The 24,446-nt window shown below is 58.4% G+C and overlaps 1 protein-coding gene across 1 annotated transcript in view; it reads right to left on the reverse strand.

The window, feature by feature from the left end:
* Positions 1-23,836, reverse strand: part of xylt2 (xylosyltransferase II) — a 324,124-nt gene extending 300,288 nt beyond the window's left edge. The window contains exons 1-2 of the mRNA XM_041216822.1: positions 23,828-23,836; positions 22,592-23,017 (exon numbers count right to left, since the gene is read on the reverse strand). Coding sequence (XP_041072756.1) covers positions 22,592-23,017; positions 23,828-23,836 — 435 coding nt within the window. The remainder of the gene's footprint in view (positions 1-22,591; positions 23,018-23,827) is intronic.
* Between the last annotated feature and the right edge of the window lie 610 nt (positions 23,837-24,446).

Here is a 24,446-nt window from a genome sequence, read left to right on the forward strand (position 1 = left end):
TTTTGGTAAATAATTAGAAAATGTTTCTACTGGCTACAGGACAGTAACCAGAGGATAAGATAAATGGCAGAAGAACCATGGGTGTGGGGAATGAGGAGAAATTTGCATAGCAAGTTGTCTTGATCTGGAAGGTGCAGCCTGAAAGGGAGGTGGAAGCAGATTCAATAGGAACTTTCAAAAGAGAACTGGACAAATACTTTAAAGGAAAGATTTGCAAGGCAATGGGGAAAAACAAGAGTAGGATTAATTGGACAGTTCTTTCAGAGCTGGCACAGGCACGATAGCCAAATAGGCTATAAGATTCTAGGATATCAGGGAGACAGAAGAAAGTGACAGAACACTGTCATTTCAATTTACATTTAATTTCAAAGAGCTATCAATCACAGAGCTATCTAAAGAAGGGATTTTTATTCCTACAGTATCTTCCACATCCTCAGGCTTATCCCAAATTACTTCACAGCTAATAAATTACTATTAAAGTGCAATTAATATTGTTTTGTCAGCAAATGCAGCAGCCAAATTTACACACTACATGTTCCCAAAAACACCAAATATGACGAACGAGTGTGTGTTTTTTTTTATGCCTTTGGCTTATGGACAATAACGCTGAGGGTATATTTTACATCCACCTGAGAGGGCTTAACTTGCCATCTAAAAGGAACAATCTGATCATCATCATATTGCTGCATGTGGGAGCTTGCTGTGCACAAATGGCTGTCATTTCCTACATTACAACAGTGACAATTCAAAAAATACATCCTTGACTGTGAAGTGTTTTGGGATATGCTGAAATTGTGGATGTCTTTCTATCTTTCCTCCAAACACGGGCAACACTCCCTCTAAAATGCCAAACTAGATGATGTACTCAAATTGGCGGAGTAGGACTTGATCCCACAATATATCACTCTCAGCATTTACTAAGATTGGAACTTAAACCAATTTCATATATAAAAAATTTTGAGTCCATCAGATTTTATAGTATAAAAAGCATAAGAAGGTCAGTCATTTCATATTAGTTTCTTCGGGTCGTGAGCCAGAAATTTATAAAACCTCAGCTATAGCAATTATCCTTTCAGTGCCTTCAGGATCTCCTGTTTGCAGCTTCAGAAGGAGGGGTCACTTTAAAAACAGCTCCACCTTAGCAGCAGAATAATCCATCACTGATGGTCTTCTAACTCTCCAGTCGTTAGGAAACAGTGCATCATCCAATTTACCTCAACCACTGGAGAAATGGCTAATTGATTTCTTTTAAGATGAACAAAATTAAAACTCTAACAATATATAATGTCAGTTCTCTTGACAACACACCACATCAATCACCACTCAGCAGACACAATAGGTAACACAGCATCTTAACTTAAAAGCAGACATCATTCATTTAAAATCCAAAAAGATGCTTAACACTATACAGACATCTAGCATGATTGCAGCAGGTGCTACATATATTTTTTGTTCTCTGCAACAGCTCAACTGGTAACAGGCCTTTCTGATAAAGCTAGTTTAAAAGTGATGCTTGTACCCCATCGAGTCCCTCACACTCCACATGTAATCCCCCACTTGATAATTGGTTTAATAAAACTTCACCCACTCAGATGAATTTCACTCTTAAAAATAATCAGATTTGATGAGTTTGGCATCCACAATTTGTATTCATAAGTCCCCCTTCCAACACAGCCCTCTGACTATTTCTATACCTAACCTCCACCTCAATTACCATCTTTCCCTTTCTCCCCAACTCTCAACTGCTCTGTCAGTTATCTCCGCCACACTCCAAGGTACAATCCTTGATCCCCTCCCATTCCTATTCTCTGTACTACCAGTTCAGCTAGTATTAGTTTGCAATTGACATCCAACTCATGGACCTCAATCCCATGCCAATCACCATCTGTCTAAAGGCAGATTATGAATGTGCCAGAACTTGCTTCAGTTCAACATTCAGTTCAGCTTCTATTAGAACGTTGCACCTCAAGTCTCTGATCCCAATCCCCCTTCCCACCTCTTATTCAGGCTGAATCAGAGGATGTGCAATCCTGGGATCCTATGACCTGTCCCCAAGCTCAGTTCAAATCTGGTCCATCATCAAAACTGCCTCCTTCCATCTCTGTAACATCCTCTGCCCAAGCCCGGATCTCAATCCTAATGGAACCAAGCTCCAAAACAAACTACTTTTTCAAAATCTTAAACTTCACTCTACACAAACTGTTACCCAGAACTGGGTCACTTCTATCCTGAACCAATTAACTCCTGCACAACAACTACCATTGTCCTTACCAGCCTCCTAATGGCTGTTCACCTACTTTCACTCCTCTGGCTTGGCCTAAATAGCCAAGTGGTTATGGTACTGGGTTTGTAACCCTAAGATCAAGAGTTCAAATCTCACAATGGCAAACTATGAAACAATGTAACTTCATCTGAAACAGATGGAAACAGGTTTACTCAAAAGAGTATCAAGAGTTCAAATCTCACAATGGCAAACTATAAAACAGTGTAACTTCATCTGAAACAGATGGAAACATGTTTGTACTCAAAAGAGTTACATCTAAGCTTGGCCTAAATAGCCAAGTGGTTATGGTACTGGGTTTGTAACCCCAAGATCAAGAGTTCAAATCTCACAATGGCAAACTATGAAACAATGTAACTTCATCTGAAACAGATGGAAACAGGTTTACTCAAAAAAAGAGTATCAAGAGTTCAAATCTCACACTGGCAAACTGAAACAATGTAACTTCATCTGAAACAGATGGAAACGTGTTTGTACTCGAAAGAGTTACTTTCACTCCTCTCAACTTTCAGAATCCTTACAGCACAGAAGGCCTTTTTACCCATTGTGTCTGTACCAGCTCTCCAAATGAGCAATTCACTTAGTACCATTCTCCTGCAACCCTGCACATCCTTCCTTTTCAAATAGTCTAATTCCCCTTTGAATATTTCAATTGAATCTGTCTCCACCACCCACATACAAATCATTTTAAGATCTTTTACCTAACCACACTCCATCTTACTTTTGCAGCTCAGTGTCAATGTCCCACTTCACACTTTCTGCTTACTAATTCAGTCATTCCCTTCCTCAGCTAGCAGAACCATCATTTTACACTGGAGGTAGTCCCAGCCTCCTGCCCATCTTCAAAAGCAAACTGGTTTCATTGACTATGCCTGTCACTTTCTGCTCAGTAAATCTTTGCTGCACATTTTGGTAAACAGAAAATACAGCGTTTTTTAATATTTGTCCATATCCTACTCCCAACCCTCCCCTGAACAACTTGCCTCTCCTGTGCACAGTCTCTCTCTCTCAAAAACCCCAGTCAAATCCCTCTGCCCCCGTCCCCATCTTTATCCTTTCACTCCAGCTCCTTGTGCTTCACCATTTCCATCCCATCCCTCCTGACAACTTTTTTTCTCCCTCTCCCTTCCCTATTGCACTCTTCAACCCTGGTCTCTCTCAGCCCTCCCCTCCCTGCTGTCCTCTCTCCCTTCATTCCAAATCTTTCCTATAACATGTGCCACTCGCTCTGCCTTCACAATCTGATCTGTTGGTTCCTCCATCTCTCTCCTCTCAGTTATTTGACACACACTCCCCCTTCACCCCAGTGAGTGTTACTCCCTCTTGTTCTCTCTCATCTCCAGAAACCCCAGTGACTTGGTACCCCATCTTTCTCTCCCCTATCTAAGTCTCTTATCTCTTCTTCTTTGCCCATGAAGGTCTTACGCCTGTTTCTCCAATCATCCCAGTCTCTATCTGCCCTCCCTGCCTCTAAATATCTGCCCATCTCACTGACCTATGTCTCTCAATCCTCTCACCATTCTCATTTCCCCTCTCTCAATTCCTCTTCCTTCCACCCCCATCTCTATCTCTCTCCCTTCTTCACCCAGATTCACAACAATGGCCCGTAACTTGCGCGAAATGGCAACCAAAGTTGGATTGCCACTCTGCTCCTACATACTTAACTGGAAATTAAGCTGCTCCTTACTCTCCTGATCTTGTGACTCAGGTCAAGTGAGAACAACATTCTGCAGCAAGTGCCTGGGGCTTTGTGTCAAGCGCAGTAGAGTTGGAGGTAAGAAAGACACGCTCCTTTTTACGGCACTAGCTGAGGGATCCCGTGGGGGAGTCCCATGGAGATGGGGGCAGGGGGAAGTAGTCGTGGGGAGGGTCCCGTGAGGTTGGTCGAAGGAATGGAGAGAATCCTGTAGGGAGTTTGGGGGGGAGGCGCGAGGGAGTAGTCAGACCCATGGAGGGTCAGGGGAGTGGGTGTAGTTCTGTGGGGGAGGTGGTGGATGTCACATTGGGGATCGGGGAGTGGTTAGGGGGCCCTGTGGGCGGGTCAGGGGACAGTGGTGAGGAGATGGGAAGTTAGTGAGGGGTAGTCAGGAGGATGAGGAGGTGGGGTGAGTCCAGTGGGGGGGGGGTCATTGCTATAGTTACTGTTAGAAGTGGTTTTAATTTTTCTAACTTTTTCTGGGTAACTGTTAGTGTAAGACAGAGGAAGCATCCAAAATTTGAGATTTGTATCATACTTTTGGATGACTCCAATTGCAAGGCAATTGCCAACGGAAGTTTGAACTTCTTGGACAATTGCCATACAATCCTTACCTGGGGACTTCCAGGGGGTTCCCCAGCCCATCTTTGGGATACACCCCAGGCACAACACCCTGGAGCTCAAAAGTTACGGGTCAATATCTAATACGAAAGCAAAATACTGCAGATGCTGAAAAAACGAAATTAAAACAAAAAATGCTAGAAATACTCAGCTAGTCTGGGAATATTTGACGGAAACAGAGTTAACATTTCTGGTTGTTGGGCTGTCGATCTGAAACATTATCTCTGTTCCCCTCCACAGATCCTGCCTGGCCTGCTGAGTATTCCATCATTTTCTGTTTTCATTAAATACTGACTTCTATTTCATTTTGCTTTCTCACATTCTCCCAATTTGTCTCCACCCTTCCCATTTTTCTTCTTAATTTCTCACCCATCTGACTCTCCCGATCTCTTCCTCCCTGTCTAACATACTTTGGGCTCCCTGTTTCGGAGTCCCCGCCTCGCGTACCTTCTCTCCCCGCCTCGTGCACATTCCCTCTCATGCCCAACCTCCTTCCCTCTCTCCGCCCTACCATCCATCCATCCATCCCTCCCTCTCTCTCTCTGCCCCACCGTGGCTCCATCCCTCTCCCCCTCCCACTCTAATACTGGCTATCCCACCTTCCACTTCACCTCCCTCTCCCACACCATCTTCCCTGTCCCTCTCCCCTTTGCCCTCACTCCCCCTCGCGCCCACACCCTCACTCTTCCTCCCCCCAGCACCCCCTCCCTTTCTCCCCAGCCCTCTCCCACCACCTCCCCCAGGCCCATGCCCTCTCCTGACCCCAACTCCCTAGTCCCACCACCCGTCTCAACCCCCGCTGCGCCTCTCCCCCTACAACCCCGCCGCGCCTCTCCCCCTACAACCCCGCCGCGCCTCTCTACTGTCCACCACCCTGTCCCTCGCTCCCCCCCACCTTCACATTCTCTCGCTCCCCCCCACCTTCACATTCTCTCTACCCCCAACCCTCAGACTCGCTATCTCTCTCTCTGCCCCCACCCTGACCTCTTTCTCTCTCCGCCCCCACACTCAGACTCTCTCTTCCCCCACCACCCACTCACCCTACCCCCCCACCACCACACTCACCCTAGCCTCCCATCACCCCATCTCTCTCAGACATAAAAACAAATAACTGCGGATGCTGGTAATCCAAAACAAAAACAGAATTACCTGGAAAAACTCAGCAGGTCTCGAAACATCAACTCTTTTCTTCTCCGCCGATGCTGCCAGACCTGCTGAGTTTTTCCAGGTAATTCTGTTTTTGTTTTGTACCCCATCTCTCTCTGTGCCCACCTTCAGACTCTCCCTCTCCTCTATATGCCCCCATCCCCCCTCTCACCCTATCCCTCCAACACCCCTCTCACCCTACACCCCCACTACGTCTCTCTCTCTCTCTGCGCCCACCCTCAGACTCTCTGCTCCCACCCTCCCACTCTCTCTCACCCTCACATTCTCTCTGCCCCAACCTTCAGACTCTCTCCCTTTCTCTCTCTCCCTGCCCCCACCCTTATACTCTCTTTCTCTGCCCCACCCTCATACTCTTTCTGCTCCCTGCCCCCATCCTCAGACTCTCTCTCCACCCTAACCCACGCCGCTCCCCACTCCCTCTCCCCGCATGTTGTAACGTCCTCGCTCCCTCTCTCTCTGCCCCCACCCTCAGGCTCTCTCTCTCTCTGCCCCCACCATCAGGCTCTCTCTTTCTCTCTCTGCCCCCACCCCCAGGCTCTCTCTCTCTCTCTCTCTGCCCCCACCCTCAGGCTCTCTCTCTCTCTCTGCCCCCACTCTCAGGCTTCTCTCTATCTGCTCCCACCCTCAGGGCTCTCTCTCTCTCTCTGTCCCCACCCTCAGGCTCTCTCTCTCTTTCTGCCCCCACCCTCAGGCTCTCTCTCTCTCTGCCCCCACCCTCAGGCTCTCTCTCTCTCTCTGCCCCCACCCTCAGGCTCTCTCTCTCTCTCTGCCCCCACCCTCAGGGCTCTCTCTCTCTCTCTCTCTGCCCCCACCCTCAGGCTCTCTCTCTCTCTCTCTCTGCCCCCACCCTCAGGCTCTCTCTCTCTCTCTGCCCCCACCCTCAGGGCTCTCTCTCTCTCTCTCTGTCTCTGTCCCCACCCTCAGGCTCTCTCTCTCTCTTTCTGCCCCCACCCTCAGGCTCTCTCTCTCTCTCTCTCTGCCCCCACCCTCAGGCTCTCTCTCTCTCTCTGCCCCCACCCTCAGGCTCTCTCTCTCTCTCTGCCCCCACCCTCAGGCTCTCTCTCTCTCTCTCCAGGCCCCCACCCTCAGGCGAAAGCCTGGGAGGCCAGAGAGGCTGCCGCCCACTCGCTCCCTCTCCCCCATGCTGCCGTGCGCTCGCTCGCTCTCTCTCTCTCTCTCCCTCTATCTGTCGCACCTTCAGACTCTCTCTCGCTGTCTGTCTCTCCCCACTCTCAAACTCTCTCTCTCCCTGTCTCTTCCCTCGGACTCTCTCTCCTCCCTACTGGCGCTCACACTGCCTCCCGCTTGCTCCCTCTCTCCTCACATTGTCACACGCGCACTCCCCCCCACCCGCACACTCTCCATCTCTCTCCCCCCACCCTCACTCCCTCTGCCTCTGCCCTCACATTCTCCCTCTTCCCCCCTGGCCCAAACATGCTGCCTCTCTCCCGCCGCCCTTACACTCTGCCTCTCCCTTCTCCAGACCACCACCCTCTCCCTTCCCCAGACCACCACACTCTCCCTCTCTCTCTCGACCACCGCACTCATCCCCTCTCACCAAACTCACCCACTCAACACTCCCTCCCCCTCCCACCTCCATCTCCTGCGCACCACGCTCTAACTCGCTCTCACTCCAGACCTTCTCCCCCGCACACACTCTCCATCTCTCGCTCCCACCGCTCATTCCATTTCTCTCTCTCCCGCCACCCTCTCCATCGCTCTCTCTCTCCCGCCACCCTCTCCATCGCTCTCTCTCCCGCCACCCTCTCCATCGCTCTCTCTCTCTCTCCCGCCAACCTCTCCATCTCTCTCTCTCTCCCGCCACCCTCTCCATCTCTCCCTCTCTCCCGCCACCCTCTCCATCTCTCCCTCTCTCCCGCCACCCTCTCCATCGCTCTCTCTCTCTCTCTCTCTCTCCCGCCACCGTCTCCATCTCTCTCTCTCCCGCCACCCTCTCCATCGCTCTCTCTCTCTCTCTCCCGCCACCCTCTCAATCTCTCGCTCCCACCGCTCATTCCATTTCTCTCTCTCCCGCCACCCTCTCCATCGCTCTCTCTCTCCCGCCACCCTCTCCATCGCTCTCTCTCTCCCGCCACCCTCTCCATCGCTCTCTCTCTCCCGCCACCCTCTCCATCGCTCTCTCTCTCTCTCTCCCGCCAACCTCTCCATCTCTCTCTCTCTCCTGCCACCCTCTCCATCTCTCCCTCTCTCCCGCCACCCTCTCCATCTCTCCCTCTCTCCCGCCACCCTCTCCATCGCTCTCTCTCTCTCTCTCCCGCCACCCTCTCCATCTCTCTCTCTCTCCTGCCACCCTCTCCATCGCTCTCTCTCTCTCTCTCCCGCCACCCTCTCCATCTCTCTCTCTCTCCCGCCACCCTCTCCAACTCTCTCCCGCCTCCCTCTCCATCTCTCTCTCTCTCCCGCCACCCTCTCCATCGCTCTCTCTCTCTCTCTCCCGCCACCCTCTCCATCTCTCTCTCTCTCCCGCCACCCTCTCCAACTCTCTCCCGCCTCCCTCTCCATCTCTCTCTCTCTCCCGCCACCCTCTCCAACTCTCTCTCTCTCCCGCCTCCCTCTCCATCTCTCTCTCTCTCCCGCCACCCTCTCCATCTCTCTCTCCCGCCACCCTCTCCATCTCTCTCCCTCTCCCGCCAACCTCTGCACCTCCCTCCCTCTCCCGCCACCCTCTCCATCTCTCTCTCTCCCGCCACCCTCTCCACCTCCCTCTCCCGCCACCCTCTCCATCGCTCTCTCTCCCGCCACCCTCTCCATCGCTCTCTCTCCCCCGCCACCCTCTCCATCGCTCTCTCTCTCCCGCCACCCTCTCCATCGCTCTCTCTCTCCCGCCACCCTCTCCATCGCTCTCTCTCTCTCTCTCTCCCGCCAACCTCTCCATCTCTCTCTCTCTCCCGCCACCCTCTCCATCTCTCTCTCTCTCCCGCCACCATCTCCATCGCTCTCTCTCTCCCGCCACCCTCTCCATCTCTCTCTCTCCCGCCACCCTCTCCATCTTTCCCTCTCTCCCGCCACCCTCTCCATCTTTCCCTCTCTCCCGCCACCCTCTCCATCTCTCCCTCTCTCCCGCCACCCTCTCCATCTCTCCCTCTCTCCCGCCACCCTCTCCATCTCTCCCTCTCTCCCGCCACCCTCTCCATCTCTCCCTCTCTCCCGCCACCCTCTCCATCTCTCCCTCTCTCCCGCCACCCTCTCCATCTCTCCCTCTCTCCCGCCACCCTCTCCATCTCTCCCTCTCTCCCGCCACCCTCTCCATCTCTCCCTCTCTCCCGCCACCCTCTCCATCTCTCCCTCTCTCCCGCCACCCTCTCCATCTCTCCCTCTCTCCCGCCACCCTCTCCATCTCTCTCTCTCTCCCGCCACCCTCTCCATCTCTCTCTCTCTCCCGCCACCCTCTCCATCTCTCTCTCTCTCTCCCGCCAACCTCTGCACCTCCCTCCCTCTCCCGCCACCCTCTCCATCTCTCTCTCTCCCGCCACCCTCTCCACCTCCCTCTCCCGCCACCCTCTCCATCGCTCTCTCTCCCCCGCCACCCTCTCCATCGCTCTCTCTCCCGCCTCCCTCTCCATCTCTCTCTCTCCCGCCACCCTCTCCATCTCTCTCTCTCTCTCCCGCCACCCTCTCCATCTCTCTCCCTCTCCCGCCAACCTCTGCACCTCCCTCCCTCTCCCGCCACCCTCTCCATCTCTCTCTCTCCCGCCACCCTCTCCACCTCCCTCTCCCGCCACCCTCTCCATCGCTCTCTCTCCCCCGCCACCCTCTCCACCTCCCTCTCCCGCCACCCTCTCCATCGCTCTCTCTCCCCCGCCACCCTCTCCATCGCTCTCTCTCTCCCGCCACCCTCTCCATCGCTCTCTCTCTCTCCCGCCAACCTCTCCATCTCTCTCTCTCTCCCGCCACCCTCTCCATCTCTCTCTCTCTCCCGCCACCCTCTCCATCGCTCTCTCTCTCCTGCCACCCTCTCCATCTCTCTCTCTCTCCCGCCACCCTCTCCATCTTTCCCTCTCTCCCGCCACCCTCTCCATCTCTCCCTCTCTCCCGCCACCCTCTCCATCTCTCCCTCTCTCCCGCCACCCTCTCCATCTCTCCCTCTCTCCCGCCATCCTCTCCATCTCTCCCTCTCTCCCGCCACCCTCTCCATCTCTCCCTCTCTCCCGCCACCCTCTCCATCTCTCCCTCTCTCCCGCCACCCTCTCCATCTCTCTCTCTCTCCCGCCACCCTCTCCATCGCTCCCTCTCTCCCGCCACCCTCTCCATCGCTCTCTCTCTCTCTCTCCCGCCACCCTCTCCATCTCTCTCTCTCTCTCCCGCCACCCTCTCCAACTCTCTCCCGCCTCCCTCTCCATCTCTCTCTCTCTCCCGCCACCCTCTCCAACTCTCTCTCTCTCCCGCCTCCCTCTCCATCTCTCTCTCTCTCCCGCCACCCTCTCCATCTTTCTCTCTCTCCCGGCACCCTCTCCATCTCTCTCCCTCTCCCGCCAACCTCTGCACCTCCCTCCCTTTCCCGCCACCCTCTCCATCTCTCTCTCTCCCGCCAACCTCTCCACCTCCCTCTCTCTCCCGCCACCCTCTCCACCTCCCTCTCTCCCGCCACCCTCTCCATCTCTCTCTCTCCCGCCATCTTCTCCATCTCTCTCCCGCCACCTTCGCCATCTCTCTCCCGCCACCTTCGCCATCTCTCTCTCTCCTGCCACCCTCTCCATCTCTCTCTCTCCCGCCTCCCTCTCCACCTCCCTCTCTCTCCCATCACCCTCTCCACCTCCCTCTCTCTCCCGTCACCCTCTCCATCTCTCCCTCTCTCCCGCCACCCACTCCATCGCTCTCTCTCTCTCTTTCTCCCGTCACCCTCGCCATCTCTCTCTCTCTCCCGCCACCCTCTCCATCTCTCTCTCTCCCGCCACCCTCTCCATCTCTCTCTCTCTCTCTCCCGCCACCCTCTCCATCTCTCTCTCTCCCGCCACCCTCTCCATCTCTCTCTCCCGCCACCCTCTCCATCTCTCTCTCTCCCGCCACCCTCTCCATCTCTCTCTCTCCCGCCACCCTCTCCATCTCTCTCTCTCCCGCCACCCTCTCCATCTCTCTCTCTCCCGCCACCCTCTCCATCTCTCTCTCTCCCGCCACCCTCTCCATCTCTCTCCCGCCACCTTCTCCATCTTTCTCTCTCTCCCGCCACCCTCTCCATCTCTTTCTCTCTCCCGCCACCCTCTCCATCTCTCTCTCTCCCGCCACCCTCTCCATCTCTCTCTCTCCCGCCTCCCTCTCCACCTCCCTCTCTCTCCCCTCACCCTCTCCATCTCTCTCTCCCGTCACCCTCGCCATCTCTCTCTCCCGCCGCCCTCTCCATCTCTCTCTCCCGCCGCCCTCTCCATCTCTCTCTCTCTCCCGCCACCCTCTCCATCTCTCTCTCTCTCCCGCCACCCTCTCCATCGCTCTCTCTCTCCTGCCACCCTCTCCATCTCTCTCTCTCTCCCGCCACCCTCTCCATCTTTCCCTCTCTCCCGCCACCCTCTCCATCTCTCCCTCTCTCCCGCCACCCTCTCCATCTCTCCCTCTCTCCCGCCACCCTCTCCATCTCTCCCTCTCTCCCGCCATCCTCTCCATCTCTCCCTCTCTCCCGCCACCCTCTCCATCTCTCCCTCTCTCCCGCCACCCTCTCCATCTCTCCCTCTCTCCCGCCACCCTCTCCATCTCTCTCTCTCTCCCGCCACCCTCTCCATCGCTCCCTCTCTCCCGCCACCCTCTCCATCGCTCTCTCTCTCTCCCGCCACCCTCTCCATCTCTCTCTCTCTCTCCCGCCACCCTCTCCAACTCTCTCCCGCCTCCCTCTCCATCTCTCTCTCTCTCCCGCCACCCTCTCCAACTCTCTCTCTCTCCCGCCTCCCTCTCCATCTCTCTCTCTCTCCCGCCACCCTCTCCATCTTTCTCTCTCTCCCGCCACCCTCTCCATCTCTCTCCCTCTCCCGCCAACCTCTGCACCTCCCTCCCTTTCCCGCCAACCTCTCCATCTCTCTCTCTCCCGCCACCCTCTCCACCTCCCTCTCTCTCCCGCCACCCTCTCCACCTCCCTCTCTCCCGCCACCCTCTCCATCTCTCTCTCTCCCGCCACCTTCGCCATCTCTCTCCCGCCACCTTCGCCATCTCTCTCCCGCCACCTTCGCCATCTCTCTCTCTCCTGCCACCCTCTCCATCTCTCTCTCTCCCGCCTCCCTCTCCACCTCCCTCTCTCTCCCATCACCCTCTCCACCTCCCTCTCTCTCCCGTCACCCTCTCCATCTCTCCCTCTCTCCCGCCACCCACTCCATCGCTCTCTCTCTCTCTTTCTCCCGTCACCCTCGCCATCTCTCTCTCTCTCCCGCCACCCTCTCCATCTCTCTCTCTCCCGCCACCCTCTCCATCTCTCTCTCTCTCTCTCCCGCCACCCTCTCCATCTCTCTCTCTCCCGCCACCCTCTCCATCTCTCTCTCCCGCCACCCTCTCCATCTCTCTCTCTCCCGCCACCCTCTCCATCTCTCTCTCTCCCGCCACCCTCTCCATCTCTCTCTCTCCCGCCACCCTCTCCATCTCTCTCTCTCCCGCCACCCTCTCCATCTCTCTCTCTCCCGCCACCCTCTCCATCTCTCTCTCTCTCCCGCCACCCTCTCCATCTCTTTCTCTCTCCCGCCACCCTCTCCATCTCTCTCTCTCCCGCCACCCTCTCCATCTCTCTCTCTCCCGCCTCCCTCTCCACCTCCCTCTCTCTCCCCTCACCCTCTCCATCTCTCTCTCCCGTCGCCCTCGCCATCTCTCTCTCCCGCCGCCCTCTCCATCTCTCTCTCCCGCCGCCCTCTCCATCTCTCTCTCTCTCCCGCCGCCCTCTCCATCTCTCTCTCTCTCCCGCCGCCCTCTCCATCTCTCTCTCTCTCCCGCCGCCCTCTCCATCTCTCTCTCTCTCCCGCCGCCCTCTCCATCTCTCTCTCTCTCCCGCCGCCCTCTCCATCTCTCTCTCTCTCCCGCCGCCCTCTCCATCTCTCTCTCTCTCCCGCCGCCCTCTCCATCTCTCTCTCTCTCCCGCCGCCCTCTCCATCTCTCTCTCTCTCCCGCCGCCCTCTCCATCTCTCTCTCTCTCCCGCCGCCCTCTCCATCTCTCTCTCTCTCCCGCCGCCCTCTCCATCTCTCTCTCTCTCCCGCCGCCCTCTCCATCTCTCTCTCTCTCCCGCCGCCCTCTCCATCTCTCTCTCTCTCCCGCCGCCCTCTCCATCTCTCTCTCTCTCCCGCCGCCCTCTCCATCTCTCTCTCTCTCCCGCCGCCCTCTCCATCTCTCTCTCTCTCCCGCCGCCCTCTCCATCTCTCTCTCTCTCCCGCCGCCCTCTCCATCTCTCTCTCTCTCCCGCCGCCCTCTCCATCTCTCTCTCTCTCCCGCCGCCCTCTCCATCTCTCTCTCTCTCCCGCCGCCCTCTCCATCTCTCTCTCTCCCGCCGCCCTCTTCCATCTCTCTCTCTCTCCCGCCGCCCTCTCCATCTCTCCTCTCTCTCCCGCCGCCCTCTCCATCTCTCTCTCTCCTCCCGCCGCCCTCTCCATCTCTCTCTCTCTCCCGCCGCCCTCTCCATCCTCTCTCTCTCTCCCCTCCGCCCCTCTCCATCTCGCTCTCTCTCCCGCCGCCCTCTCCATCTCTCTCTCTCCCGCCGCCCTCTCCATCTCTCTCTCCCTGCCATCACCCTCTCCATCTCTCTCTCTCTCTTTCTCCCGCCACCCTCTCCATCTCTCTCCCGCCACCCTCTCCATCTCTCTCTCTCCCGCCACCCTCTCCATCTCTCTCACTCTCCCGCCACCCTCTCCATCTCTCTCTCTCTCCGCCCCACCCTCTTCCATCTCTCTCTCCCAGCCACCCTCTCCACTCTCTCGCTCCCATCCTCCGCCACCCTCTCCATCTCTCTCTCCCGCCACCCTCTCCATCCCTCTCTCTCCCGCCACCCTCTCCATCCCTCTCTCTCCCGCCACCCTCTCCATCCCTCTCTCTCCCGCCACCCTCTCCATCTCTCTCTCCCGCCACCCTCTCCATCTCTCTCTCTCCCGCCACCCTCTCCATCTCTCTCTCCCGCCTCCCTCTCCACCTCCCTCTCTCTCCCATCACCCTCTCCAACTCTCCCGCCACCCACTCCATCTCTCTCTCTACCGCCACCCTGTCCATCTCTCTCCCGCCACCCTCTCCATCTCTCTCTCTCATCCGCCATCCTCTCCATCTCTCTCTCTCTCTCCCGCCACCCTCTCCATCTCTCTCTCTCTCCCGCCACCCTCTCCATCTCTCTCTCTCTCCCGCCACCCTCTCCATCTCTCTCTCTCTCCCGCCACCCTCTCCATCTCTCTCTCTCCCGCCACCCTCTCCATCTCTCTCTCTCTCCCGCCACCCTCTTCATCGCTCTCTCTCCCGCCACCCTCTCCATCTCTCTCTCTCCCGCCACCCTCTCCATCTCTCTCTCTCTCCCGCCACCCTCTCCATCTCTCTCTCTCCCGCCACCCTCTCCATCTCTCTCTCTCCCGCCACCCTCTCCATCTCTCTCTCTCTCCCGCCACCCTCTCCATCTCTCTCTCCCTGCCATCACCCTCTCCATCTCTCTCTCTCTTTCTCCCGCCACCCTCTCCATCTCTCTCTCCCGTCACCATCTCTCTCTCCCGTCACCCTCTCCATCTCTCTCTCCCGTCACCCTCTCCATCTCTCTCTCCCGTCACCCTCTCCATCTCTCTCTCCCGTCACCCTCTCCATCTCTCTCTCCCGTCACCCTCTCCATCTCTCTCTCTCCCGCCACCCTCTCCATCTCTCTCTCTCCCGCCACCCTCTCCATCTCTCTCTCTCCCCCCACCCTCTCCATCTCTCTCTCCCCTCTCCATCTCTCTCTCCCGCCACCCTCTCCATCTCTCTCTCTCCCGCCACCCTCTCCATCTCTCTCTCCCCTCACCCTCTCCATCTCTCTCTCCCCTCACCCTCTCCATCTCTCTCTCCCCTCACCCTCGCCATCTCTCTCTCCCCTCACCCTCTCCATCTCTCTCTCCCCTCACCCTCGCCATCTCTCTCTCCCCTCACCCTCGCCATCTCTCTCTCCCCTCACCCTCGCCATCTCTCTCTCCCCTCACCCTCGCCATCTCTCTCTCCCCTCACCCTCGCCATCTCTCTCTCCCCTCACCCTCGCCATCTCTCTCTCCCCTCACCCTCGCCATCTCTCTCTCCCCTCACCCTCGCCATCTCTCTCTCCCGCCACCCTCGCCATCTCTCTCTCCCGCCACCCTCGCCATCTCTCTCTCTCTCCCGTCACCCTCGCCATCTCTCTCTCCCGCCACCCTCGCCATCTCTCTCTCCCGCCACCCTCGCCATCTCTCTCTCCCGCCACCCTCGCCATCTCTCTCTCTCTCCCCTCACCCTCTCCATCTCTCTCTCCCGTCACCCTCGCCATCTCTCTCTCCCGCCACCCTCGCCATCTCTCTCTCCCGCCACCCTCGCCATCTCTCTCTCCCCTCACCCTCTCCATCTCTCTCTCTCCCCTCACCCTCTCCATCTCTCTCTCCCCTCACCCTCTCCATCTCTCTCTCCCCTCACCCTCTCCATCTCTCTCTCTCCCCTCACCCTCTCCATCTCTCTCTCTCCCCTCACCCTCTCCATCTCTCTCTCCCCTCACCCTCTCCATCTCTCTCTCCCCTCACCCTCTCCATCTCTCTCTCCCGTCACCCTCTCCATCTCTCTCTCCCGTCACCCTCTCCATCTCTCTCTCCCGTCACCCTCTCCATCTCTCTCTCTCCCGCCACCCTCTCCATCTCTCTCTCTCCCGCCACCCTCTCCATCTCTCTCTCTCCCCCCACCCTCTCCATCTCTCTCTCCCCTCTCCATCTCTCTCTCCCGCCACCCTCTCCATCTCTCTCTCTCCCGCCACCCTCTCCATCTCTCTCTCCCCTCACCCTCTCCATCTCTCTCTCCCCTCACCCTCTCCATCTCTCTCTCCCCTCACCCTCTCCATCTCTCTCTCCCCTCACCCTCGCCATCTCTCTCTCCCCTCACCCTCTCCATCTCTCTCTCCCCTCACCCTCGCCATCTCTCTCTCCCCTCACCCTCGCCATCTCTCTCTCCCCTCACCCTCGCCATCTCTCTCTCCCCTCACCCTCGCCATCTCTCTCTCCCCTCACCCTCGCCATCTCTCTCTCCCCTCACCCTCGCCATCTCTCTCTCCCCTCACCCTCGCCATCTCTCTCTCCCGCCACCCTCGCCATCTCTCTCTCCCGCCACCCTCGCCATCTCTCTCTCTCTCCCGTCACCCTCGCCATCTCTCTCTCCCGCCACCCTCGCCATCTCTCTCTCCCGCCACCCTCGCCATCTCTCTCTCCCGCCACCCTCGCCATCTCTCTCTCTCTCCCCTCACCCTCTCCATCTCTCTCTCCCGTCACCCTCGCCATCTCTCTCTCCCGCCACCCTCGCCATCTCTCTCTCCCGCCACCCTCGCCATCTCTCTCTCCCCTCACCCTCTCCATCTCTCTCTCTCCCCTCACCCTCTCCATCTCTCTCTCCCCTCACCCTCTCCATCTCTCTCTCTCCCCTCACCCTCTCCATCTCTCTCTCCCCTCACCCTCTCCATCTCTCTCTCCCCTCACCCTCTCCATCTCTCTCTCCCCTCACCCTCTCCATCTCTCTCTCCCCTCACCCTCTCCATCTCTCTCTCCCCTCACCCTCTCCATCTCTCTCTCCCCTCACCCTCTCCATCTCTCTCTCCCCTCACCCTCTCCATCTCTCTCTCCCCTCACCCTCTCCATCTCTCTCTCCCGCCACCCTCTCCATCTCTCTCTCTCCCACCACCCTCTCCATCTCTCTCTCTCTCTCCCGTCACCCTCTCCATCTCTCCCTCTCTCCCGCCACCCTCTCCATCGCTCTCTCTCTCCCGCCACCCTCTCCATCTCTCTCTCTCCCGCCACCCTCTCCATCGCTCTCTCTCTCCCGCCACCTTCTCCATCTCTCTCTCTCCCCCACCACCCTCTCCATCTCTTTCTCCCGCCACCCTCTCCATCTCTCTCATCCCTATCACCCCCTCACTCCCAACCCTTCGTTCCCTCATACCTAACACCCTTCCTCCCCCATCCCTATCACCCCCTCATCTCCATCGCCCCCTCCCTCCCTCATCTCCATCGCGCCCTCCCTCCCTCATCTCCATCGCGCCCTCCCTCGTTCAACCCCAGCACCCCCTCCCTCGCTCTTCCCCAGCGGCCCCTCCCTCATCCCCATCACCCCCTTCTTCCTACATTCCTATCCTTCCCTCATCCCTATCGCACCTCCCTTCCACATCCCTATCGCCCCCTCGTTCCCTCATCCCTATCACCCCCTCCCTCCCCACCACATCCCTGCCCCCTTCGTCCCTATCACCCCTCCCTCCCTCATCCTTATCAACCCCACTCTCCCACATCCCTAACACCCCCGCCCTCCCCCCATCCCTATCACACCCTTCCTGCCCCCATCCCGATAACCCCCTCCCTCCCTCATCCCTGTCACTCCCTACCTCATGCCTATCACTCCCTCCCTCCCACCCCCTCCCTCCCCACCACTTCACTACCACCCCCTCATCCCTATTACCCCCTCCTTCCCTCATGCCCCCTCCCTCCCTCAGCCCTACCACCCCCTCACTCCCAACCCATCGATCCCTCATACCTATCACCCTTCCTCCCCGCATCCCTATCACCCCCTCATCCCCAGCGCCCCCTCCCTCCTTCCCTCATCCCTATTGCCCCCTCCCATATCCGTATCACCCACCCTCCCTCCCACATCCCTATCCCTCCCTCATCCCTATCGACCCCTCCCTCCCACATCCCTATTGACCCATCCCTCCCACATCCCTATCCTTCCCTCATCCCTATCGCCCTCCCTCCCACATCCCTATCGTCCACTCCCTCCCTCATCCCCATCGCCCCCTCCCTCATCCCTATCACCCCCTCCCTCATCCCTATCACCCCCTCCCTCATCCCTATCACCCCCTCCCTCATCCCTATCACCCCCTCCCTCATCCCTATCACCCCCTCCCTCATCCCTATCACCCCCTCCCTCATCCCTATCACCCCTTCCCTCATCCCTATCACCCCCTCCCTCATCCCTATCACCCCCTCCCTCCCACCCCATCCCACTTTCAACCCTCATTCCCTCAGCCCTATTCCTCCCTCATCGCTTTCACCCCTCCATCCCATTAATCCCTATCCCTGCCTTATCCCTATCGCCCCCTCCCCCCCATCGCTATCCCTCCCTCATCCGTATCGCACCCTCCCTCCATCATACCTATCGCCTCTCCCTCCCACATCCCTATCCCTCCCTCATCCCTATCACCCCCTCCCTCCCACATCCCTATCCTTCCTTCATCCCTATCACCCCCCCTCCCTCCCACATCCCTATCACCCCCTCCCTCCCACATCCCTATCCTTCCCTCATCCCTATCGCCCCTCCCTCCCTATCGCCCCTCCCTCCCTCATCCCTATCGCCCCCTCCTTCCCTCATTCTTATCGCCCCCTCCCTCCCCACCACATCCCTGCCCACTCATCCCTATCACCCCCTCCCTCCCTCATCCTTATCACCCCCCCTCCCCCCATCCCTATAACCGCCTCCCTCATCCCTGTCACCCCCTACCTCATCACTATCACTCCCTCCATCCTTCCCACCCTCTCCCTCCCCAGCACATCCCTACCACCCCCTCATCCCTATCACCCCTCCCTCCCTCATCCACCCCTCCCTCCCTCAGCCCTAACACCCCCTCATTCCCCACCCATCGTTCCCTTATACCTATCACCCTCCCTCCCCCCATCGCAATCACCACCTCATCCCCATCACCCCCTCCCTCATCCCCAGCACCCCCACCTCATCCCCATCGCCGCCTCCCTCCCTATCGCCCCCTCCCTCCCTCTCTCATTCACATCGACCCCCCCATCCCCATCTCCCCCTCCCTCCCTCATCCCCATCGCCCCCTCCCTCATCCCTATGACCCCCTCCCTCCCACCCCATCCCTATCCCACCTTCAACCCTCACTCCCTCAGCCCTTTTCCTCCCTCATCCCTTTCACCCCTCCATCCCATTAATCCCTATCCCCGCCTCATCTCTAACGCCCCCTCCCCCATCGCTATCCCTCCCTCATCCCTATCGACCCCTCCACCCCACATCCCTATCCCTCCCTCATACCTACTGCCCCTCCCTCCCACATCCCTATCCCTCCCTCATCCCTATCGCCCCCCCTCCCTCCCACATCCCTATCCCTCCCTCATCCCTATCGCCCCCCTCCCTCCCACATCCCCATCCCTCCCTCATCCCTATCGCCCCCTCCCTCCCGCATCCCTATCCCTCCCTCATCCCTATCACCCGCTCCCTCCCTCATCCCTATCACACCCGCCCCCCCTCATTCCTATCGCCCCCCCCCTCCTTCCCCACCACATCCCTGCCCCCTCATCCCTATCACCCCCTCCCTCCCTCATCCTTATCAACCCCTCTCTACCTCATCCCTATCACCCCCTCCCTCCCCCCATCCCTATAACGCCCTCTCTCCCTCATCCCTATCATCCCCTCCCTCCCCCCATCCCTATAACCCCCTCTCTCCCTCATCACTATCACCCCCTCCCTCCCCCATACCTATAATATCCTCCCTCCCTCATCCCTGTCACCCCCTACCTCATCCCTATCACTCCCTCCCTCAGCCCTATCACCCCCTCATTCCCAACCCATCGTTCCCTCATACCTATCATCCTTCCTCCCCCCATCCCTATCACCCCCTCACCCCCATCGCCCCCCCCCTCATCCCCAGCAACCCCCCTCATCTCCATCACCCCCTCCCTCCCTCATCCGCATCGCCCCCCAATCCCCATCGCCCCCTCCCTCTCTCTCTCACCCCAACGTCCCCTCCCTCATCCCTATGACCCCCTCCCTCCCACCCCATCCCTATCCCACCTTCAACCCTCAGCCCTATTCCTCCCTCATCCCTTTCACCCCTCCATCCCATTAATCCCTATCCCTGCCTCATCCCTATCGCCCCCTCCCCTCATCGCTATCCTTCCCTCATCCCTATCACCCCCTCCCGCCCACATCCCTATCCCTGCCTCATACCTATCGCCCCTTCCTCCCACATCCCTATCCCTCCCTCATCCCTATCGCCCCACCCTCCCTCATTCCTATCGACCCCCCTCCCTCCCTATCAACACCTCCCTCCCTATCAACTCCTCCCTCCCTATCAACCCCTCCCTCCCTATCAACCCCTCCCTCCTCCCTATCAACCTTCCCTCCCTCCCTCATCCCTAACACACCCTCCGCCCCTCCCTTATTCCTATCAGGCCCTCCCTCCTCCCTATCACCCCCCTCGCTCCCCTTCATCCCTATCCCTCCCTCATCCCTATCGCACCCGCCCCCCACATCCCTATCCCTCCCTCATCCCTATCACCTCTCCCTCCCCTTCATCCCTATCACTCCCTCATCCCTATCGCGCCCCGCCCCCCCACATCCCTATCCCTCCCTCATCCCTATCGCCCCCTCCCCATCCCTCTCCCTCTCCCTCCCTCATCCCTATCGCCCCCTCCCCCATCCCCCTCTCATCCCTATCACCCCCTACCCCTACATCCCTATCCATCCCTCATCCCTAGCACCCCTTCCCCACATCGCTATCCCTCCCTCATCCCTACCACACCCTCCCTCTTCCCTACCGCCGACTCCCTCCCTCACTCCTATCGCCCCCTCCCTCCTCCCTAAAGCCCCCCATCCCTCCTCCCTAACGCCCCTTCCCTCCCTCCTCCCTATCGCTCCCTCCCACATCCCTATCGCCCCCTCCCTCCCACATCCCTATCGCCCCCTCCCTCCCACATCCCTATCGCCCCCCCTCCCACCCCTTCATCCTTATCGCCCCCCCTCCCTCCCCTTCATCCTTATCGCCCCCTCTCCCTCCCCTTCATCCTTATCGCCCCCTCTCCCTCCCCTTCATCCTTATCGCCCCCTCTCCCTCCCCTTCATCCTTATCGCCCCCTCTCCCTCCCCTTCATCCCTATCGCCCCCTCTCCCTCCCCTTCATCCCTATCGCCCCCTCTCCCTCCCCTTCATCCCTATCGCCCCCCCTCTCCTTCATCCCTATCGCCCTCCCTCCCTCCCCTTCATCCCTATCGCCCTCCCTCCCCTTCATCCCTATCGCCCTCCCTCTCTCCCCTTCATCCCTATCGCCCCCCCCTCCCCTTCATCCCTATCGCCCCCCCTCCCTCCCCTTCATCCCTATCGCCCCCCCTCCCTCCCCTTCATCCCTATCGCCCCTCCCTCCCTCCCCTTCATCCCTATCGCTCCCCCTCCCTCCCCTTCATCCCTATCGCCCCCCCTCCCTCCCCTTCATCCCTATCGCCCCCTCCCTCCCTATCGCCCCCTCCCTCCCCTCCCTATCGCCCCCTCCCTCCCCTTCAACCCTATCGCCCCCCTCCCTCCCCTTCATCCCTATCACCCCCTCCCTCCCCATCACCCCCTCCATCCCTATCGGCCCCCCTCCCTCCCCTCCATCCCTATCGGCCCCCCTCCCTCCCCACCATCCCTATCGGCCCCCCCTCCCTCCCCTCCATCCCTATCGGCCCCCCCTCCCTCCCCTCCATCCCTATCGGCCCCCCCTCCCTCCCCTCCATCCCTATCGGCCCCCCTCCCTCCCCTCCATCCCTATCGGCCCCCCTCCCTCCCCTCCATCCCTATCGGCCCCCCTCCCTCCCCTCCATCCCTATCGGCCCCCCTCCCTCCCCTCCATCCCTATCGGCCCCCCTCCCTCCCCTCCATCCCTATCGGCCCCCCTCCCTCCCTTCCATCCCTATCGGCCCCCCTCCCTCCCCTCCATCCCTATCGGCCCCCCTCCCTCCCCTCCATCCCTATCGGCCCCCCTCCCTCCCCTCCATCCCTATCGCCCCCCCCTCCCTCCCCTCCATCCCTATCGCCCCCCCTCCCTCCCCTCCATCCCTATCGCCCCCCCTCCCTCCCACATCCCTATCGCCCCCTCCCTCCCACATCCCTATCGCCCCCTCCCTCCCACATCCCTATCGCCCCCTCCCTCCCCTTCATCCCTATCGCCCCCTCTCCCTCCCCTTCATCCCTATCGCCCCCTCTCCCTCCCCTTCATCCCTATCGCCCCCTCTCCCTCCCCTTCATCCCTATCGCCCTCCCTCCCTCCCCTTCATCCCTATCGCCCCCCTCCCTCCCCTTCATCCCTATCGCCCCCCTCCCTCCCCTTCATCCCTATCGCCCCCCTCCCTCCCCTTCATCCCTATCGCCCCCTCCCTCCCTATCGCCCCCTCCCTCCCCTTCATCCCTATCGCCCCCTCCCTCCCCTTCATCCCTATCGCCCCCTCCCTCCCCTTCATCCCTATCGCCCCCTCCCTCCCCTTCATCCCTATCGCCCCCTCCCTCCCTATCGCCCCCTCCCTCCCCTTCATCCCTATCGCCCCCTCCCTCCCCTTCATCCCTATCGCCCCCTCCCTCCCCTTCATCCCTATCGCCCCCTCCCTCCCCTTCATCCCTATCGCCCCCTCCCTCTCCTTCATCCCTATCGCCCCCTTCCTCTCCTTCATCCCTATCGCCCCCTCCCTCCCCTTCATCCCTATCCCCCCTTCATCCCTATCCCCCCTTCATCCCTATCGCCCCTTCATCCCTATCGCCCCTTCATCCCTATCGCCCCCTCCCTCTCCTTCATCCCTATCGCCCCCTCCCTCCCCTTCATCCCTATCCCCCCTTCATCCCTATCCCCCCTTATCCCTATCACCCCCTCCCCATCCCTATCACTCCCTATCACCCCCATCCCTCTCATTCCCACCTTGTCCCTGTGCATTACCTCCTCCTCACTCTCCAGGCCGCTGAAGCTCCATACTGCCAGGGTCTGCACGATCAGGATGGCGACAGCAGCGGCTGCGGCCGCCCGGTATCTCCGAGCGACTTTCCGAGGCCTGATCCGCACCACCATCTTCCCCAGACCGGGGCCTCGCCTCCCGGGCGTGCGGGTTCCAGACAGCGCGGGGCCGCGCCTCCCGGGCGTGCGGGTTCCGGACAGCGCGGGGCCGCGCCTCCCGGCCTGCGGGTTCCGGACAGCGCGGGGCCGCGCTTCCGCCTCCCAGCGTGCGGGTGTCCGGCTGTGCCAGATCGCGCCTAGTCCCTCACGTGCTCGACTGCAGAGGGCCGAGCCTCCCGGTTGACAGCCGCCTGCAGTTCGCGGCCCCCAGTCCCCTTTACTCCTTCTTGGGGACAGCGTTTTGTTCCCTCGCTGTAGGTTTAAACTTTATCGATTTAATTTATAATTTCGCTTCTCGGAATTTCGTCATATTTATTATCCTGGACAAACTGAGTATTAGCCAGTCCTGAGCGGAATGACAACATTGATAAACCTGCAGCATAGGAAACAATCCGAAAATTGATTACATTTAGCTTCGAAATAATGAGATCACGCGCTATTTGGAAAATAAGAATCTAAATGAAATTAACGTTTGAAATGAAATGAACGAAATGAGGTTAACGTTTCAAGTCCAAAATGAGGTTTGCCGAACGCGAAACAAGTTACAGGAGCAAAGGGATCTGGGATTACACACACACCATCTGCTGAAAGTTTGTGACACTATTTAGGAAAGGCCATAACAAAAGCAAACCAAACACTTGGTGTATTTCTAGAGGGATGGAACTGAAAAGGAAGTTAACCTTGCATTGAACGTTGGTTAGACCAAACATGAGCACTGTATACAGTCCCAAGGCAGAATTTTCCGTGTCCACTGGCCCCTGGGCAGACAATATGAGGAGAAGGCCAGAAATCGGTTTGACAACATCATGAAACCAGTTTGCGATCGTCCACCCAACCCATCGATTGAGGGCCGGGTTTCCAGCCATTGGACGTCGGGAACCTCATTGTAATACATCTGCACATCATTATAAGGCCAGCCGGCCGGAATCATCCCCCCCACACTGGATCGTTTGCCCATCATGCAAGGTGTTTCACTACAGCATATATAAGGCATGTTCTTGGCAGGCTGCACTTTGAGGGGAACGCGGAGGTGAGTGCACAGTAATGTTGCGCAGCACTCACCCAGGTCATCTTCAAGGTTGAAGCGCATTGGGGGGGGGGGTTGCCCTGCGGATGAGGCATGTTGGGCGTGGAGCAAGGGAGCAAGGGCCCGTGTTTGAAGGTAGTGTGAGGTGTGGGGGAGGGAAGCAGCCATGCATTAGGAAAACCTTGTATAAAGTGACCTCTGCAGCTGAGACAGTTCACACACAGCTACGTTGACATGCGCGAAGTTGGGTTTTGCTTATCTGCTCACTCAAGCAACACAGAAGCATGAAGGTGCCACCAACCCCCCCAGACCTTTTTACCCCTTGAGTAAACTAATGAGCATTTTTGTGGACTGCAGCACAATTGGACAACCGGGCACATTGTACAATCTCCTTGCTAAAGCTGACCATGGAGTAGTCACTGTTGCAGGTGCTCACAGCCCCTTGCAATGTCATCATCCCAGTTTGGACCAGTCTCCCCCATGGTTCAAGCTAACTGTACAGCCTTGCAGTGCGGGTTAGGAGAATGCCTGTGCCTGAGCTGAGAGCACAGCATACAGTCCAGTAGGCAAGGCTGCCGTCAATTGGTCAGGTGAAGTGGGGCGGAGGAGGGTAGGGTTTTGGCAGCCATGCAGCGTACTAAACGCTGCCCATCC

Source organism: Carcharodon carcharias, chromosome 22, assembly GCF_017639515.1.
Source record: "Carcharodon carcharias isolate sCarCar2 chromosome 22, sCarCar2.pri, whole genome shotgun sequence".
NCBI classification, from domain to species: domain Eukaryota; kingdom Metazoa; phylum Chordata; class Chondrichthyes; order Lamniformes; family Lamnidae; genus Carcharodon; species Carcharodon carcharias.